This window comes from Phycomyces blakesleeanus (genome assembly GCF_001638985.1).
Source record: "Phycomyces blakesleeanus NRRL 1555(-) unplaced genomic scaffold PHYBLscaffold_16, whole genome shotgun sequence".
Taxonomy (NCBI): Eukaryota; Fungi; Mucoromycota; class Mucoromycetes; order Mucorales; family Phycomycetaceae; genus Phycomyces; species Phycomyces blakesleeanus.
Genome location: NW_017265149.1, coordinates 137,971 through 158,349, shown reverse-complemented (window position 1 = coordinate 158,349; position 20,379 = coordinate 137,971). Strand labels below are relative to the sequence as shown.

General features: G+C 34.5%; 7 protein-coding genes across 7 annotated transcripts; 3 read left to right on the top strand and 4 right to left on the bottom strand.

Moving 5' to 3' along the window:
• Positions 1–262: 262 nt before the first annotated feature.
• Positions 263–592, bottom strand: PHYBLDRAFT_147644 (hypothetical protein; the record flags this gene model as incomplete). The annotated part of the gene is made up of 1 exon (XM_018431923.1): positions 263–592. The coding sequence occupies one exon, from the start codon at positions 590–592 to the stop codon at positions 263–265; it is 330 nt and encodes a 109-aa protein (XP_018289174.1).
• A 2,602-nt stretch (positions 593–3,194) lies between these two features.
• Positions 3,195–5,926, bottom strand: PHYBLDRAFT_170521 (hypothetical protein; the record flags this gene model as incomplete). The annotated part of the gene is made up of 12 exons (XM_018436366.1): positions 3,195–3,264; positions 3,644–3,680; positions 3,716–3,736; positions 3,846–3,899; positions 4,095–4,111; positions 4,138–4,204; positions 4,536–4,634; positions 4,725–4,838; positions 4,904–5,193; positions 5,287–5,509; positions 5,701–5,716; positions 5,759–5,926. 12 exons carry the CDS (start codon positions 5,924–5,926, stop codon positions 3,195–3,197), a joined length of 1,176 nt encoding a protein of 391 aa, XP_018289173.1.
• A 285-nt stretch (positions 5,927–6,211) lies between these two features.
• Positions 6,212–6,736, top strand: PHYBLDRAFT_147642 (hypothetical protein; the record flags this gene model as incomplete). The annotated part of the gene is made up of 1 exon (XM_018431922.1): positions 6,212–6,736. The coding sequence occupies one exon, from the start codon at positions 6,212–6,214 to the stop codon at positions 6,734–6,736; it is 525 nt and encodes a 174-aa protein (XP_018289172.1).
• A 417-nt stretch (positions 6,737–7,153) lies between these two features.
• Positions 7,154–8,295, top strand: PHYBLDRAFT_78483 (hypothetical protein; the record flags this gene model as incomplete). Its single annotated transcript, XM_018443369.1, has 2 exons — positions 7,154–7,286; positions 7,509–8,295. 2 exons carry the CDS (start codon positions 7,154–7,156, stop codon positions 8,111–8,113), a joined length of 738 nt encoding a protein of 245 aa, XP_018289171.1. The 3' UTR covers positions 8,114–8,295.
• Positions 8,296–9,600: 1,305 nt separating this feature from the next.
• PHYBLDRAFT_187684 (hypothetical protein) lies at positions 9,601–12,076 on the bottom strand (the record flags this gene model as incomplete). Its single annotated transcript, XM_018439412.1, has 7 exons — positions 9,601–9,974; positions 10,059–10,611; positions 10,717–11,252; positions 11,295–11,500; positions 11,699–11,768; positions 11,857–11,914; positions 12,044–12,076. 7 exons carry the CDS (start codon positions 12,074–12,076, stop codon positions 9,652–9,654), a joined length of 1,779 nt encoding a protein of 592 aa, XP_018289170.1. The 3' UTR covers positions 9,601–9,651.
• A 1,447-nt stretch (positions 12,077–13,523) lies between these two features.
• On the top strand, positions 13,524–14,276 carry PHYBLDRAFT_66574 (hypothetical protein; the record flags this gene model as incomplete). Its single annotated transcript, XM_018441660.1, has 2 exons — positions 13,524–13,871; positions 14,145–14,276. 2 exons carry the CDS (start codon positions 13,524–13,526, stop codon positions 14,274–14,276), a joined length of 480 nt encoding a protein of 159 aa, XP_018289169.1.
• A 1,690-nt stretch (positions 14,277–15,966) lies between these two features.
• PHYBLDRAFT_78484 (hypothetical protein) lies at positions 15,967–18,693 on the bottom strand. Its single transcript, XM_018443370.1, has 8 exons — positions 18,249–18,693; positions 17,750–18,001; positions 17,298–17,598; positions 16,958–17,175; positions 16,697–16,838; positions 16,590–16,615; positions 16,364–16,421; positions 15,967–16,272 (listed from the first exon to the last, which is right to left on the bottom strand). The coding sequence occupies exons 1-8, from the start codon at positions 18,267–18,269 to the stop codon at positions 16,184–16,186; spliced, it is 1,107 nt and encodes a 368-aa protein (XP_018289168.1). The 5' UTR covers positions 18,270–18,693; the 3' UTR covers positions 15,967–16,183.
• Between the last annotated feature and the right edge of the window lie 1,686 nt (positions 18,694–20,379).

Here is a 20,379-nt window from a genome sequence, read left to right as displayed (position 1 = left end):
CATTGAAATAATTTATTATTATTATTATTATTATTATTATTATTATTATTATTATTATTATTATTATTATTATTTTATAAAAGGGATATTATATATATAGATAGATAGATAGATAGATAGATAGATAGATAGGTATAGATATGCATGTATGTATGTATGTATGTATGTGTAAAGGTGTATGTGTATGTGTGAATGTAAGTGTAAATGCTTTGATAGAAGAAGAAGGATTATATGTTTTTGACCGGCTGGTGTACCCTATACTCTAGACCACTCGAGACTGACGTCTGGATATTGTAGGATTTTCAGGGATAGGAGAGAGAGGAAAAGATGGTAGAGGAGGTCGATTAGATGTCCTGAGATCGGCAGGTAAGGTTCCCATAGACCATCGATTGGACGGTGATAGGGCTGTTTGAATGCATTGGCTCAATAGTATTTCATCACTTTGGACCTTGTGCCTTTCTTTTGGAGGTGACAAGGTACCAAACCATCTTTTTGGTAAGAATCTGTATGTTTTGTGTTTTGGATGGGCAGTAGATAACGGACGCGCTTCTTTAGGCGACTGACGATGAAGAAAACGATCCAAGAGGCGCATATAAGAACACAGTTTTTTTTTTTTTTGGTTTAAAGAAAATAGAATAAGACCAGATAGAAAATGCAAAAGAAAGAGAAAGAGAAAGAGAAAGGCGGGTGGCTGGCATGGGGTAAAGAGCTACTTTATGTGCTTTTTATTTGTTTCCCAAAAGATGCAGGAGATGTCAAGACAGGTTGAGATATAGGATGTATTTAGTCTGCACGTGGGAATGAGCGCATGAGAGAAGCATTACTCTTCGTCTTTGGAGACTTCTCTTTTTTCGTTTAGCAGGCTTTTGTATTCCTCTTCTTCATCCTTGTCCTCTGGTTCAATTCTTTGTTCTCTGATGATCCCTCGACCTCTCCTATGTAATCTTGCCACTTGAGTCTAGTAAATCAAGTCACGCCACCGACAAGCATGGTGAATCTCCTATTCTTTGTATTCAACACACTTGTAACAATCAGACTTTTCCCCTTTTTTATGTATTTATATATATATATGTGTGTGTGTGTGTATTGCTTATAAATTACCTTTGATAAAATAACGGCTTATTTCATCTAGACGCCAAGGTACTTGCTCATATTGTTGGTGATTAACAATATGGCTTATACTTTTGTTGACAATTCATCTAAAAACAAGCCTACAAGAGCCACATATGCACGCATGTTCTTACTTCGTATTCTTTATAGAACAAAAAAGCTCCCACGCCAAAACTTGTACTTACACTAATCACGTCTTTGATATGTTGATCAAGCAAGTGTTGACCAAGATATATATATATATATGTGTGTGTGTAGTGGTTTAAAGAAATAGAACCAAATAGAAAAAAAAGCACCAAAGTAATAATTTAAACCCTTGAAATAAAAATTATAATCAACGCTCCAGGTTTTGGGGTTTTTTCTTCTTATTCTTCTTCCTTGGATGAACCCAAGAATAGGATTGCAATTAATAGGCCAACGAAAAAGGGAAGACTGGTAAACACCGGAACTTGTTCCATTTAGGATTAGACGGTTCAAAAAGGCAGGATATTTATATATAATAATAATAATAATAAAGGGATTTTGATCATGGTGACAGATGAACTAATTTTGCTTGGAAACTGTCAGAGTAGTGGTTATCTCGGAAGAATCCCGTGAAAGACCCTAGCAACTACTCTTTATATGTAATTTTATTTCTAATAGTTTTATCCTGGGGATTGGGGTATGTAATACATTGGTGGATAAACTCATGCTTGGTACCGAGACCCTACACAAGATCCAATTCATCATTTGGAGTGTAGTAAAGGGACATGGGGCGAGTCATCTACAAAGTTTATATATGGATATATGAATGTATTGGGGGTAGGTTATAGAATATAAATATAGCCTTAAAACTGATCTAATAATCCAAAATAGTAAAGCAGCTATCTGTATATATATATATATATATATATATATGAGTGAGTAGTAATAATAATACTTGCTCTATAAACATGATATCAATACTTGACATCTAACTGACGCGCCAGATATTACTTTGCAATAGTTGTGCTTTCTTGCATTTAGCCCAAATAAATGATCTCATCATTCAACTCGTATCTTATTTTAGCTCAATTAGTCAAACTACATCTTTTGAGGTCTGTGCTACCATGGCTGCCAAGATGAAACTTATTATTATTTTCTTATGTACTCTACCTATTTGTAACATAAGGATCTGCACGTCCAAACTCACAATATCTATCCAACCTAGAAAGGATACCTGAGCCAAGCACAATTGGTTTTATGACACCGATCGTCTTTAATAACGATTTTCACAGTGCATCAAAAGTGTCAAGAGCGCTTAGAAAATAAAAATAAAAATAAAATGATTGATAAAGAAGATGAAATGTGAGATCCAAGCAGAATTTTAAATTATTTGATGTAAAGCTAATCAGTTGATCTGTTTTTGTTCCTTCCTTCTAAAAGACACGCATGTATGTATCTATTGCTATTAACAGCTGACATGCGTCTATAGATCCAAATGCTTCTTCTTCTTATTTCTCTCAGAACTTTAAAAGCATTTACTTTGTATTGATACTGGAATTTACAGTTTATTCTCTGTCAATAGAAAAAGAAGAAGAAGAAGAAGTTCATAGCATTTTGAGTAATCGATGTTCAAATAGTGTGTGTATGTGTGCGTGTGTGTTTATTTTATACGATATGATATTATAGATAATGGTTGAATAGCAAGGAGGTTTTTGTGTAGAAAGCTACTCATTCAATTATAGCAATATTGGCCTTTCTTCTTATTCTTTTTCTTCTTTTGTATTTATTGTGCAATATTTTATAAGCAACATAGGATAATATAAAATCTGGTGAATGCACGTTTCTCGTGTAGTCTAGAAGAACAGCAACAGGTGTTCAGAGTGGCTAGATACTAACTTATATTTTCATTTTCATATTCATATTCATATTCATATTCATTTTGCTGTCCATGCTTGTATACAAATACAAGTTCACAAAATAAATCCACCCCCTTTTTGTTTCTTCCTCCCCCCCCCCCTTGTCTGTATTAAAATACCATATCAAGGAAGGGTGTACCTTGTTTTGTGATCTCTTATTCCTGTTTTCTTTCATTTTGTATATGTGTATTTCCAATGTATATATCATATTTCTGAAGCATAAAGTTTTGCTCTATGAACGATCTTGAATTGGCTGTATTTTGCCTTGTATAGACTATATGTATATATGTAAATATGTATATATATATCTATATTTGGTGAGTAGAACAAATTGCAAACAGAAAATACTATTATTATTTCTTGTCAGTTGCAGCAAGTAAATAAGAATATTAACCGTTAAATGCAGGCTTTATTGGAGGGATTTTTTTTGTCTTGCTTATTTTCTTTGATAGTGGCGTATTCTATTTTTGTAACTGTTGAAGAAACGCTTTTAAAATTCATTTCTGTACATTAATGCAGGAGAAGGGTACATTTTCTTTTCTTTAGAATATTTTTTATTTTATACTTTTTCTTTCTTTCTCCCTCTCTCCCTCCACCCCCTTTCTCTTTCTATTTTTTTCTTTTGTTTTTCTCGACAGCTAAATCCCTTTTACCTCCTCAATGATCTACCGCTACTATCGCTATATTTCTCTTATTGTTATTGTTATTATTATCATTGCCATTACCGTTACCACTGCCATTATTGTCTATAAAGTTCATAACACAGTGACATGATTTTTTTAGGGAGGGAAAAAGTATATAGAAATAAATATATAGTAATAAAGAAGCCTTTCTTTCACTTTTTCTTTATTTTACTTTCATTGAGTTCTATTTTCTTTTTCTGCTTTACAAGCTCTAGCTGGCTACAGACTATATGCAAAAGTGGGAGGCATGCACAGGTTGATTTATATTCTATTCAAAGGCATGTATTCTTTATATCATGCACCAGTCCTGATAATTCTATAAATATTACATAGACTCCAAAATAAGTGACCAAGACCAATTGACAAAAAAAGAAAAAATCATCTGCATATCTTTTTGTGTGTGTGTGTCATTCTCTTTTACCTTGCCTTTCATTGTTGCTGTTGTGATTATTCAAGTGCTATACCTATCAAGGTCAATGGTAGTAAGATCATCAGTGTAATTAAATTTATGACCAAACAGGGTATTCAACTCTATGTTTTTTTTAAAAAAAAATGTGAAATATGAAATTAAATCAAGGTTGCACCACTTTATCATTACACCAACGATTGATAAACCAGACTAATCACAGTGTAGTCCAAGATCCATATATATATATTGTGCTTGATAAATTCAGATTAAATTTAAATGTTTCTTTAGCGGGACTTCAGATTATAAGAATATATATATAAGTTTAATCTAGAAGGGTTAAACCTTGGTCTGGGTGTTTACAAGGGTTCCTTTTCATTTCTGTTGCTTTACTATCTATTCATCGAAATTAATACAGTTTCCGTTCTCAATTTACTGGATTTTTGAAAATTTTACCCACTGTTTTGCAAAATAATTTGACCAACTTTTGATCAAAATGATCACAAGTAGAGATAATCGTACAGAATGGCTTTATTTCTTTATTTTTTCTTAAAGCTACATAACTAATTAATATACAAATGAAATGATTCAAATCAAGAGCTTGACTTGTTACAGCCTCTTTCTACCCAAAAATCAATGGAATACCTTTGATAAATGCTTTTGGTTTTCTTGGCGTATTGGGGGTTACCATGGTTACTTTGGTTCTCTTATCCATCGTATCATCAACTATAAGGAGCTTTCCAAAGTAGATATAGTAACCTATTACAAAAAAAAGGGGGGAATTTAGCATAAGCTGGAGACATAGGATGCTGTATTGCCGTAACATCCCATGCAAAACATCCGATTGGCTTTAGCACCATTCATAACTTTGATCATACTACTATACAGATTTTCAATGTATTTTGAATTTTTTTTTCGAGATGAGGTTCTGTCATTGATCTCTCCTGAAAATTCGATAAGACCTGGGCTAATTGATTTCTTTCCAACCTTGAGGAGAACTCTATCAAATTTGCTTTGATCAGTAGAATAAACTTCTCTTTTAAGCCGTCCTAGTTCAGTCTCACCGTTATTAGCAATGTACAACTGGCTTACAAGGTTGATTATCAGATAGGAGCTTCATATTGGATAATCATTTATATCTACCTCTTTGACAGGTACTTTTGTCTGGGTTCGTATATGATATCAAATATTAAAGTATCCCAAATACAACAGCAAGTAACGTATAGTTATTTCCATAAAATTAGCGTCATAGTAGGCGACGGGAACAAAGACTTTACTATATCCAGCATCATACAGTGTCTCGCGTAATGCAAATGCTGATAATGGAGCTTTATGGAGTGCATTGCTAATATCACTGGCATAAGCGGACATTGGAACCGGATCCATATTGGCTGCATCAATTATTGCGTTAAATTGATCAATTGGAATATCTAATTTCAATATATCCAGAGCCGCTGTTGATGATAAATCAATAATTTGTGATCTTCCAGCTCTGCTCGATTTACAAGATTAGTTCATGTAGTTAATGAATTGCGCTGCTATTGCTTGACGCACAAAAAGGCTAATAATTAATTAAATATTCAACAAGACTGCGTCACAGTTTAAGGACAACAACTCATACTGCTCTGCATAACTGACTATTGATATAGTTTATTTGGGACTAATTATTATGTCTTTACTGTCAAGTATAAATTTAGGTCGCAAACTGCTATTAATTGAATATATTGTATTTTTTTAGGACACGCCATTTTGCCATGAAGGTTGAGAGAAAGAAACCGGGCCCCGGACAGGTGGTTGCGGTCAATCAGCCCGGTTAGATAGAAACTTCGTGCCCCACCAGGATTCATCGTCCCTGTGAGATTTCTAATTACTCGGTACGATTATATGACGAGAGACCTACATTAACTATCCAGGATGGCGTAGAGGAACTCACAATCAAGAAGACACGAATAGTCGTATTCATGAAGAACGAATGTAACCTCAGGTTAAAGAACATTACTCGTCATCCTGCTCAACAAAATAGCCCAAAATCTATAGAAGCCAGGGCATCTTGGACGGCTGAATGGATTGCTAACGGAATATACTAGCACATAAATTGTGTCTTCCTTGGTGAATCTGGATTCAATGTCACCATGACTAGAAGAAAAGTCTGGTCAAAGCGTGAAGAGCCGTCTATTGAAGAAACGCCATCTATAAAGTATATCTCAAAGCCTGGTCTAGGTGGAGTATCATCTCCTGGCGCTATCAATATAAGTATCAGAAAAGTCGGTAATGTGAAGAGGAGAAAGGTAGCTGGTGCTACAAAAAGAAAGGCTCCTGAGGATCGGCTCAGTCTGCCTAAGGACATCACCGGCAGCCACTTTGTGCAGTTTGTTGTGGACACAATGGATATTATGGATCAATTTCCAGAAGTGAAGGGGTATCACATTGTGATGGATAATGCTCTCATTCATGTCCACAGTATCGTTAACCCTACTATAATTCGTCGTGGGTACACACCTGCGTACCTTTCAACTTACTCGTCTGAGCTAAACAAAATTGAGCAGTTCTGGGAGGATATTAAGCACTATTTTAATAGAGAGAAACTTAAGGACAATAAGACGCTTACCTATCGAATGATGGATGCTTGTGAGAGAGTACATCTTCAAAACATATGAAACTACATCCAGCATTCCATAAATACCTTCCCCAAATGCTCAAGTAAAATGCCTATCTAAGAAGTCGAGTAGCCTTACGGGTCAAAAAAAAAAGTAATCAAATGATGCTTTAAAAGGTGGCCAATTGAAGTTTCAGAAAAGTGACCAATTGGTACCGGAAGCACTGGAAAAACTGTAGGCGAAGAGGGCGATTTCAAGTACTAAACTTGAAATTCCGAATATTAAGAATATTGAATACCTCCTTTATCATAATAATAAAGACTTTTTTTTCTAGTGATTACTTTATCTACTCAAATAACAACAATGGCAATAAAGGTATATATATAAAAGACTTATTTAATATAAAAATGGAACCGTCAGTAAGCATTTGGGTAATTAAATAATGCTCTAAAAAGCAAAGAAAAAGATTAAACAAATATGCTGTGTATTCAATATGAACTGTGTACCGATCAGTACCAAGAGAGATTACAAATATGGATATTCAGTACAAACGAAGATAAAAAGGCTTCTCACTTATTTCCTAAAACATCAAAAAGACGGAATTACAATGGTATATCATTTCTCATGTCACACATACAAATTCACTGTAATCTTAGACATTGGTTGTCAAGGCAACGGACATGTGTCACCCAACTTATATGTGTTTGTCTGTATTTGTGTTTTTAAAAAAAAATATTGCTATTATTTTAGTTCAAATAAACGACACCTGCTCTGTTTTTCTCGCTCTCTCTTTCCCTTACTTCCTTTGTATCTCTTTCCCACTCCTTTACAGCCATGCGTTATTCTGACAGCCACCAAGCGTCTCTCAGACTTTTGCTCCTCGGTTCAGTTCTCCTCACTGCCTATTGTGCTGCTGCTGTTCAGACCACTGAACTGGTTGGCCCTCTTTCCCAATCCACTGGCATCATGTGTATCCAGCGAGTGTGCCCTACTCTTGATACAGGTGTCGATGGTTCTGAAGAGTGTCCTACAGAGTGCAGTGATTCCTGCTACCGAGATGACGATCCATGCTGCCCTGGCAACTATGTAATGACTTGTGATTCATCCTCTTCTTCTTCTTCTGGAAGTTCTTCTGGCAAGACTTCCTCAACTCCTGCCCATCCTTCCTCCATTGGTGTCCCCACGGGCCTCAGTTCGGGTGCCCCTTCTTCTAGTGCCGCAATTACTGGCGCATCTTTATCTCATTCATCTGCTGCATTATCCTCGAGTGCTCCTTCTCCTTCTGGAGCCAAACCCAGCTCCATCCAAAGTGCCAGCTCTAGCAGCTCTGGTGCCAATGCAGGCTCATCTGATACCAGCGCTGCAAACCTTGTCACAATTAAGCCTTTTGTCGTACTGTCGCTTAGTTTGATACTGTCTATGAAGCTTATCCTTTAAAAAAAATGGCTCTACACATGCCGTGTCATTTGGTTATGTTGTACTCATTTAGTTTATTACCCATTTTACCCATACATAGCAAATGAGTGTAACCCAAATGTACATATTGTTTCAGTCCATTTTTACCGTAATTGCTCTAAAGGAGCTTGTATCTAAAATAAATAAAATAAAAATGTAAATTTAATAGGATATATATATATATACGTACTGTGGGATAATATGTAATAAGAACGATAAGACATAATGTTTTGTTCAGTACACCTTTACATTCAGTTTATTATGTAATAAATTATGTATATATATAAACGGCGTCTTAAACCAATATTAAAAAGCAAGAAAGGTTTTGGAGCTTTCTTAAATGATGATTGAAAATTATGGGCCCTTTTTTTTGTCAATATTTTGTATCTTGTATAGACTACATCCTACAAGATAAAGTTTGTGCAAGTTAAATATGTGTTTGTGATCTACAGTCAACCTTGTTCAGTGTAATAATCTACTGATTTGAATTGATCGAGTGATCAATTCATTGATTTGTTTATTTATCGTTTGTCCAGATTCTCTTGTATACTAGCCAAGTTAGACTCGATATTCTTTATACTATTTTCGATTGTGTTTAGGTCTATAGCCATTGCTCTCAAGTTAGTCGACAGATTGTCCACTCTGTCTTCAATTCTTTTCAACAAATCAAAATCAATTCTTCGACTTGGAGGTTCTTGGGGGTTGTAATCGATGGTCATTCTCTGAGAGTAATCTTTTAAGCAACAAAAGGATTATTAAACCTTACAACTATATATATATATATATATATTTAAGAGTGGAAATGCGAGGATATCTTACTGGAATATAGCTGGTAAAAAAGATATGCTTTCTAAATACTTTCCTTTCTTTCTGCATATCAATTCAAGAGTTTGAAACACAAAAGAGTCACGAATACACTCTATTCATGCATTAAGCAAACGTGTTACATTACTCGCATATGATCATCCTCGAGCCTTTAACTAGTATGCATATATATCTATATACACTATAAGTAAACTTTGTTATTTTATTTTTTTTAAAAAAAAATAGCTGTAATTTTAGGGAATTCAACAACTTCTTTAGACTTTTGAATTAAAACTACTTTCCAATAAGGACTGATGTTTTTAAGCCTGAAGATAAACTAACAAAAAAAAAAAGGACGTTTCCTTATAGGCTTTTATATATTTTTAAAATTAATTGAGACCAATCGTTTCCGTAATTTAAACTCAAGAATACAAATTTAAAGTTTATACGATTATTGAACCCCCCTTAATCTAGACTTGATTTTCAATTTTAATTTGATTTTATTTTAGAATATATCTTTTATTAGCCAGCATGTTTTGCAAATAAATACTTAGGATTTGACTTCAAATATGCATTCATTAATATATCATGTCCACGCAATAGAAATCAAAAACAAAATATCCAATAATATGCTATATTTTCAATAAAGCGGTACTCTTATTAAGTAAAAGTAAAAGTAAAAGACATGTGTTTATGGAAGTTTGTATGAATTTCAATCAAGGAAGATGTTTCACTATCTCTTCCATCAAAAACCACTTCTTTAGTTTGACCGAAAATGGTGGGTTAGGCTCGGTAAAGTTCTGTGTTTTCTTTTCTCCAGTAACATCCCAAACTGTAACGTATTCAAATTCTCTGCCTGCGATATTCACTCTGATTTCGATCTTGTCCAAGCCAAAGCGCATTTTCATAGCCATTATTTCATAGCTGGTTTCTCTTTTCTGATCAAGTGGAAATTTGGTATTAAAAACAGACACCAGATCAATCTCTTGAATAGTAGGGTACTCTGGAATTGGCTCATCACCATCGTATGCATACAAAGCTTTTGAGAATCTCAGTTAGCTTAGATACACACATATATACATTAACGCATCAATATACCAATAAATTATTAAACACTACTTACATATAATCGGAAGAATATTCTTGTTCCAAGCAATTTTCTTTGTTATCCAGGTATCCTCGTTAACAGGAGAGCCTTTACGTACACACACATAGAACTGGTCTCTTTTGGATGGAGTCCCGGTGTCATTATCGGATTTATCGGTAGCTGAGCACATTTTGATGCCGTATGTACGCCGTAAGATACGTTGAGTAATTACACGTGGATTGGCGCCAAACAAAGCCGCTCCTTCCATTACAGCTTTATAGCTAAGAACAGGGATTTCGAAATGCTTGACGCGGTCCGCAAAAGTATCTTTAATCCGTTTTTGAAGATATGGTGACTGTCCGAACCCTCCTGTAATAAACATAACATCCAGACTTCTGCCTCCGAGTTGTTCAAATTGTTTTTCGATCATACCGAGTATTTTATCAACTATTGGATCAAACACTATTGTGCGAATTTCATCCAACGAAAACTCTTTATAGTCACTGTCATCCTCATGTCCGTTATTATACTCTTTATTAATGTGATCTATCATGTAGGTGTCCTCTTTATCTCTGTCACCAAATCGTCTCTATATTATATACAAAAAGCATGTTATTATTTCTCCCATTCTAATTCCTAAAAAAAAACAAGAGATATATACATATACTTTTATAAATTATCCCATGCATATTACCTTTAAAGAGGTAGCAAAGTACTCCATAACGAATGCTAGGATTATTTTGTTGTAGCCGGGATATTTTAAGGTGTGTTCTTTTACTAGATCTTCAAATCGAGTTTCCAAAAATGCAGATCCACAAGAACTACCAGTTCCCATAGTGAGTTCTTTTATTCCATTTTCTCCAACCGAATGGTCTTTTTCGAATGTGGCAAGATCCACAGTTCCACCACCAGCATCACACACCATGTAAATGCTGCCGTTAGTAAGTTCGATATCAGAAGACTTGGACTCAGCATGTAAGGCAGCAGCTACAGCCTCGTCGACGATCAATAGTTTTTCGGAATCATCTCTTTTCTTTATGATGCCAGCCAAGACTGCAGCTTCTTTCATGATCTGTTTGGATTGTTCAGACCACATAGTTGGGACTGCCATACAGTATCTGTACATCGAAAGGTCGGTAAAGTTTGGATACTCGATGCGTATTTCTTGGCAGACACTTTTGTGCATCTGCCTTAGATAATCAGCGATAACTGTGAAATTATCATAACTTTCTATGAATCTTAATGTTAGATTGTATATCGATTATCACTTACTTTGTACTGGAGTCATTTTGTGGGGTAAGGATGGAAGGTCTTCTTTGATGGTTCTGTCCAGCCATAACTTAACTTTGGTCACATAATATCCAGAACTTGGATTTGTTTCGTATTCATTGGTAGCTAGTTTTCCCAATGCAAAAAGTTTTTTGGATCTTTTTTTGTAGAACATGGTTGTCTGTTCGTTCTTGAATCTCCACATAGACCTACAGCAGTTTTTTAATATATACAATTATTATTTCTAAATTTCATTCAATTATTGAATTTAATTGAATGTATAATGTATGATATATATATATATCTGTGTGTAGTACCAAAGTTATTATATATATATATATATATATATATATATAAGAATAACTATGGCAATAGATAACTACTTCTTGCATTATAATATCTCTTACATATCGCAGTTTGACACTGGATCAGCCATTAAGCTGAGCACATGGCACCCAGAAAATGTTGTTCCAAAGTCTAAATAAACAAAATTAGGGTTCATTATGAGCCAAGATATTAGATGCAAATAAAGAATTTGATAATTAAAAAGATTTTGAATATTTACCCATCGCAATAACAAGCTTGTACCTATTCGATTCAGTCGACATTACTAGCTTGTGTATCTTTAAATCCAAAATATAAAGTGAAAGTAAAAAGAAGAAGAAGAAGAGGTTGTAAAATTAAACAAGGGAAATTATTATTATTATTATTATCTTATGTACGTTGTACAAGTATATATATATATATATAACCTTTAGATCCCATCTTAATTTAAGCGCTTTCATTAAAATTTGAGTAAGAAACCAACAATTGGTGTGGTCAGACTAATTTACAGCTGCCCGCACCTTGTTTTTTTTTTTTTTAAAAAAAAAGTTCTCAATCCTGATGGTCATAGAAAATTTCTAGCCAATAAGTCGTTTAAAAAATTGCCCCTTTTCCCTTATTTTTTTTCTACCTTTTTTTTTGAACTTTTAGTCTGTCCACACCAAATCTTTTATTATTTAAAAGATCAGATCTTGTTTCAATTTGAAAGTTACATCTGATAAAATAAAATATAAAAAGAGCACAATTAAAGGTCAAGAATTTTAAACTTTGCAAAAATTTATCTTTTTTATTACTCTTGTAAGTTACTTCTCGACTGTTTTATAGTATTTTGAAGCTCACACAATCTCTTATAATGTCAGATTTATCAGCAAACACTTTCGAGAGTATCAACCAAGAAAGGCTTATATATCCAGTCCTTTGTGGACTGGAATATAACGAGTGTAACTACTCCATTTAAAAATCAACGCCAAGGCATCAGTACAAACAAACGTCGGTAGGTACCAGAGCTCTTTGAACTACTGCATGGTTTTATATCTAAAGTACATACAATACCCTTACATGTCTTTTTTTTTTGGTTTATTAGTACTTGACCCTTCCTTTGACACTACCAGATGAATAGATCGATCAAAAAACTTTCGTTGATCAATATTTTTACTGTCCCTTCCCAAAGAAGCAAAAGGACACGGCGAAATTACAAGGCCACTTACCACACCAACAAGAACCATTGCCTTGTTACAAAGCTTGTACACCTGCTATCTCTCCCAAACGATCACCTCCCAAATATACAAGGTCACCGAAATCCACTGCTGATATACTCATACCACAATTGAATGAAAAACAAACGCCATCATCTGTCCTAGAGGGACCTTAAAATTTGCAAGTCAAATTATAATAGGATCACATCTCAGGAACGTAACACACATATGATAGATACCCGTACATTCGTACACTTGTACACTTTACGCTGATTTAGGCATAACAACCTATTCTAAACACTGCGCGCATATTATATCCTTGAGATCGCAACCGAGAGTGTTTAGAAGAATGAATAACGGTTTACTGTCTTAAAGATATATTCCCCCGAAGAAGGATGTAGAGATATCTTCACAGCTATTCGATCAATTTTGGCAGCCTACCCAGAAAGATATGGGTTCGAAAAGAACTCCATCTACTATGACTCCAAAGCATCTCCTCACAACCATTCCCTCGACTTCTTTTATGTACCTCGACTCCTTATATTCCATCTTCGCCGGTCCTGGTCACCATGCTACATGCAAATTGACACTGGGATCCTCTGCTAGCAAATGCTGAGAAGAGCTCGGAGAGCATACATGAACAAACCAGAGCTGCGGGGGAAGAGTGACGGACTTGGACAGCGAGGGTTTCCTTGACCAACAGAACGGCGTGATGAAGTTCAGAGGAACAATCCAGACTGATGGTATTGGTATTTCCGTTCTCAAGCAGACCCAAGGCACTACTCAAGGCCCGAATCCCAGAATGACTACCACAATTGGCACAGAGCACACTCATTACATTCATGACTTTACGCCAGAACAGCATGAAAGTATTCGCGGGCGCTGCGTCCTTATTGATCCTGGAAGAAGAGATCTTTTATACTGCATTCACGAGGAGTCTACGGTGGAAACACCAAGATGTTACCGGTACACCTCCAACCAAGAAAACGTCAGACTCAAAAGTGGCAAAGTTTCGTCGCAATATTTTTGGATTACACAGTCCAAACCCCAGATGTCTGTGGTGCAGAACATGAAATTTCCCCAAACTTCAAGTCGAATAAAATAATATAAAATCCAACCTTTTTCCTTTGTTTTATATCTACCGATTCAAATTGTTCTGGATAGCATGCGTTTCGTTAATATTTTTCAAATTGATTTGTGGGAATAAGGATATTGATTTAGTCTTGAACTTTAGACATATATTGTGCCTCAAATTACGACGTGAAGATATTATTTCAGAGAGGGCCCCCACCTAACTACTCTATTTTCTTTTAAATAATAATAATAATACTAGAAAGTAGCATTCGATCAAGATAGTATGTTCCAGAGGGTTATTGTGTCTGTTTGCGCGTATGAGAGAGAAAGACTGAAAAGTGCAAGAGGACGGGTAAACTATAAAGAGATACGTTTCAGAGGGGTACCATGAATAAATAAAGGAATAAATGAAATAACATAATTTCAAGTGTTAGCTCTTATTAAGTATCCCCCCTTCCTTTCCCAAAGGTGTCTATGGAAACTCGTTACATTATGTAGATAAACTAGTGATTGTATAAAAACCGTGATATCAGAGTACTATGAGAAGAAGAATAGAATGAAAAGTTGGAATTGTGTCTTTATTTATTTATTCCTATATTTCAGTAATTGAAATTGAAACACACACACACACATATATATATATATAATAAGATAGAGAGAGAAACCACTGCCTAGCCAAGAATATCACGCTAGAGTACTACTTTTATATTTGTGTTTTAGTATAGTGTTAAATACTAGTAGAGTCAAGTATTAGTTTTACTCCTTTTATCTATACAAATATACCCTTATTATTACTTTACACAGACAAAGACAATATACTAGGATATTCTATAGTAATTCAGGAATTAATACTATAAAAAAAATAGGTGCCAAAAAGAAAAATTAGAGGAGAGAAAAAGAAGAAGGTATAGGGGTGTATTCTAAAAGATGCAAATGTGTAATTAAAGACCTACACCTTGCTTTTTTATTTATTTATTTATTAACATTAATACATGGATCAATACTCGTTATATATTTAAAAAAAAATAGTCATTAATAAATTAATACAACCCTTTATCTTTGTGTACAATAGAATCTTAAAGCTATGCATTTACAATTGAACGAGTAGAAAGAATATACCGAAACAAGCAAAGTATCTCGATGAATAATTGTAGCTAAGAAAGAAGGTGTGTATGTCAATCATTCAGCCTTATCCACAGAGATGAATGGCCATTAGTATGACTTCATCTCTTTATCTGTTAATTGTGTTCAATATACATATATGTGTACATAAATTAAATACCTTGTCTGATTGGTGTTTTGTTTTTTTTATCTATACATTCTAGAGTTTGAGGGATTATAACCAGCCCTTAATAATGCTACTGCTAGATCTTTTCGTTGCCACCAAGATACTAACATACACACAAGCACATATTTATTTATATATATATATATACATGTATGTATGCTCTTTGACTATCAGGCCTTCTCCTAAACCAGAATTTAGCCAAAACAGCTTATACATCCTAAATGTATGTTTATATAGTTCTTTTGTTTATTGCAAATAAATACATCTTTAACTTTTTTTAGAAAGCCAAGTCAAAGGTAGATAGCTATCGTTGCTGTCATATATTTTAATAAGAACTTGTATTATAGTGTTCTGGCTAATGCATGCATGTCATTGGAGTACATGCTTATACACATCCGCACATCTGGACAGGTTTGTTCTAAAAATATCCACAGGAGCTATATAAGAACGATAATCGATTACAATGTCAAATACAGTATCAATCTAAAGAAGTATCTATTGTAGGAATCATTTATATATATATGTAAATGTAGTTCGTTTAAGTAGGTAGGCAAATAAGTAAGTTGGTAAGTTGGTAAATGAGTGGGTAAATGAGTGGGTGGGTTGGAAAAAAGAATAAAGGGCCTTTCAAACGGATTGTAACACCTGAAAGAAGATATATATATATATAGGTATATAGATATATATATATAAAAGAACAATTATAATAATATAAAAAAAACCAGAAAATATTTGTAGAAGAAGAAAAGATAGAATCGATAAAGACATTCAAATGTAGATGTAGACGTAGACGTAGATGTAAATATGGATATGGATATGGATATGCTTTAAAGGGTAAAGGGTAAAAGGTAAAAGGTAAAGATGTTGTGTGTTGTATGTAAAGTTGCCTGGCTCCTGATTCTTTCTTTCTCCTCTTCTCTTGCAGTATTGAATAAATTGGTGTGCTTATTGATTATTTAGTAATGCAAAACTAATAGATAAAGATTCCTTTTTTTTGATAATGATCGTTGCTACTCAATAGACCATCGTTCCGTAGGTGGCTTCTCTTTACCAATAGGTGTCATAGAGTGAGAAGGCGAGGCAGGATTACCATTGGGCACTAAAATGAAGAAACATACAGTAAAAAGAAAAGTTTTCCATAGAATGGTAAGTATGGAATATATATGTATTCAAAATCACAAGAGACTTACTCTGAGTCTTTAGGAAACCAAAATTTCGGAGACAAACTACAGCAACTGGGACTGAAGCCTTTGGAAAGAAAGGGTAAAAGTACATGAGGTGTTAATAATATTTAGTTTCGGCTTCTTGGCTTCTTGGCTTTTTGGTTTCTTGGCTTTTTTGAATGCCTTTTTCTTTTTCTCTCTTTCTTAATAGAAATTAAGATAATATATATATATATAAAAGCATGGGAATTACCAAAATAAGGACCATATCAACACACACTAAGATGGTAAGTTAGAAAACAGAGGACAAATATATATATATATATTGTGTGTATAAGTCATAAATAAAATCTGACTTACAGAAAAAAGTTAAAAACGCTCTTGATCCAACAAAACGTTCTGGATGTTGGCCTATCTGGACGAGCATGTATATAAAGTAAGCCATACTGGCACAGGAGAGAACAATGAAGCTGTACATGTGCGGCTTACGTTCCTTTCGTAACTATGTCAAAGAAAAAAATATGAAGAAGAATAATAATGCTTAGTTTTTGATCTGATCTGATCTGATTTGATTTGTTTTGATTTAGGAAATCCTCCTCCTGCCCAATCTTCATTGCTTACACCCCAATAGGCTAGTATAAGCATCGCAACAGAAACAAGACAGCTGAGGACGATGTGCTCGATAAGCTCGTTGACGATGCTCTTCTTTGCCTCTTCTGTTTTTGCTTCTGCCCACCAGGCTACGATTAGCAAAGCGAGGTATTGAATCGAAAATCCGAGAAAAAAAAAGAAATCAAACTTCAGGAGCATCATGAAGATCTGATACATCTTGTAGCGGTCTTCAAAACAAAGATTGGTTAAAATAAAATTAATTAATTAATAAATAAGTAACCAAGTATATATTCTCTTTGTACTTCTTCTTATTATTATTACTTGTATTTTGTTTCTAATGATGCCTTACCTCTCATAGCCAAATCAGCACCGATCTTATTGTAGATATGCCAACCAAACTCAAGATAAAGTTTGTACGCCAAGAAAATAAAAACAATTGTGCTCAATATCATGACACATATTTGGGTAATTTCTGCCCAGCTTGAGGCATGGTAAGCTGAGCCTAGAAACGCCAGAGCCAACTTGACACTTGCATCTTCGGTATTGTCAAATAAGGTCAGAGATTGGTGGTACTGGATGATCGAGTAGGCGCTCATCCCAAGTTCAAATGCGACCAGCGCAATCAGTTGAATTGTATTCTTTTGGTATATCTATATACATGTGTATGTATGTATGTGTTTATGATTTCCAAATTATTATATACATTTCTTTCTTTCTTTCTTTCTTTCTTTTTCATATCCTTATTATTCTTATAATTATTATGCAGTAAGGGTTACTGTTACTACTATTAGCATTACTTACAGCATCTACGACAAGAATAACCGTGAAGACCTGGGCAATGATAAACAGCACAAAATAAACCAACAGAGACCGTGCGTTTGCATATGCTGTAGCTAGACTTTCTCCAAATCCCTTTTGATTCAATCTTTCTTGTTCAATTATACTGATCTCATTGGCAACATAAGAAAAGATCACAGACTCAAAGATGATCGCTAGTAGTGCTTGTACAATTATGCATAGAAAAATCGCACGCGTCCATCGTGATTTTCCAAACTTTTTTTTATATGTATATAAAGAAAAAAAAAGTATATATAAATATAAATATAAATATAAAAATAAAAATCAATAAATCACAAATATTACACACACACATATGTCTAAAATAGCTAATTAAAATAAAACATGTTCTCTTTTGGTAATATAAATCATAATTTGTTGCCATAGTGACAAAATAATATATAAAAGATTGTTTTCTTTTCCCTTTCTTTTAGAATTGTATCGTAACCATGCGACTACTTACGACTTGTGATATGATTCCCATCGTCTTTTCGAATTATGGGATTAATTATAATTTAGGCGGATGTTGTGAAAGGTAAGGTTCGAGACAAAGAGCTGTAAATAGAGTTGTATTGTATATATCTATATATATCTATAGATACATATGTATATATATATATATATATATATATTTGTGCTTTTGTGTTTTTGTGTTTCTGTGCGTTTGTGCGTTTGTGCGTTTGTGTCTGATTCTGTGTCTGTGGCTATGTCTGTATTTATCAATATATGTCTGTGCTCTATGTTGTCGGAATGGTCGAGTTTGGAATGTCGAATGAGGATTGGTTTGTGTCAAAGCAAAAAGAAAGAAATAAAGAAAGAAATAAATAAAGAGAGAGAAAAAAAGAACAAAAGAGCAAAGGTACCTAGGGTAAAAGAAAAGAAGAAGGAAAAGAGAAAGAAAGAGAAAGGGAGAAATGGAGAAGAGCTAAAAGAGGGGCTGCATTCACAATTATAGTAAACGCCGCGGTTACTACTGAACAACACCAGTTTGACTCTTTTTTCTTTTTATATTTTATATTTTATATTTTATATTTTATTATTACAACTCAGACTTGAGAAAAAGAACGTTCTTTTCATAGAAGCTGATCAACTACAAAGTAGGTTAGTTAAAGAAGTGTGTGTGTGAGTGTATGTGATAGAGCCAAGTATATACATGGCAGCGATCGAGGTCTTTTGTAGGTACTCCCTTACCTCAAAAGGGGCTTTTTCATGAAGCTCCTCTATCAAATGCGCAGTCATGTCTCCATTTTTCCTATAAATCATTATTTCCAGTGTCAGACTTTGTCCATTAACCTTTTCACTTGTCCATAATCTTCTCTCTTTTTTTTATATATGTTAAATATATAATTATATATATATATATATATGTATATACTTGTGTGTATGCGTGTGTGTGTGTGTGTGTGTGTGTGTGTGTGTGTGTAGATCACACCAATATCCACGCACAATGAGAAAGAGGGGCAAGGAGGGGGTGGTTTATTTTATTTTAATTTAATTTAATGACTCTTACCAATTCACCATGGCTAGCTTTTGGTCCTTGTTTGCTATTTGTCTGACTGTGTAAATGTCAGCAAGTTCTTCTTTCCAATTCCACTTTCTATAAGCGCTCTTGCCATCATAAGCTAGCTTATATCCCAAATCACGATACACTTTGGGTACTTCATTATTGTCAATTCTCTTTTTAGTAGCAATGATGGCATATAAAGAGCGTTTTTTATAGTAGCTGATTTCTGGATTTGGATTTGGATTTGGTTCTGATTTTGGTTCTGATTTTGGTTCTGATTTTGGCTCTGGCTCTGGCTCTGGCTCTGGCTCTGGCTCTGGCTCTGGCTCTGGCTCTGGCTCTGGCTCTGGCTCTGGCTCTGGCTCTGGCTCTGGCTCTGGCTCTGGCTCTGGCTTTGGCTTTGGCTCTGGATCTTGGTCTGGCTGTTGGTCTGGCTTTGACTCTGGCTTTGTCCTTCTCTTGGAAGTTCTGGGATTAGTAGCAGCCTTTCTGGTTATTTTACGTTTCTTGCTTTTGGGTTTTACTATAGGAATATTTTCAGGTTTTGGTTCACGAGTAGACCAGTACTCAATGCACATGTTGGGACAGTCACTGCAGATAATAAGATACATATATGAAAAGAAGAATTATGTTAAAATAGATGTATTAAAAATGTGGGTATCAGAAAAAAAAACTTAGATGATATTCTCTATTTCACTTACCCATGTATGACTTCTGCGGGTTCTTTGGTATTCATATTTTCCGGGTAACCAAGCCATTTGATTTCATATCTAACAACCTTTCCCTATTTATTTATTTATTTATTTTAAAAACAAAGACAAAACGTAAGACTTGGAAACAGTTTTGAAGATTAGATCAATCCAGAATCAGTGCGACTTACTCTATACACAATATGGCCCAAGATCTTCTCCACTTCATACTGTATATCCTCTGCTTCTGCTTCTGCTTCTGCTTCGGATCCTAGTCCTGATCCTGATCCTGATCCTGATCCTGATCCAACTTCTGAAGCTCCAATAACCTTTGGTTCTTTTCTAGGATGATCATCATCTGTTCTCTTTCTCTTGTTTTTGCCTGACTTTGTCGAGACTTT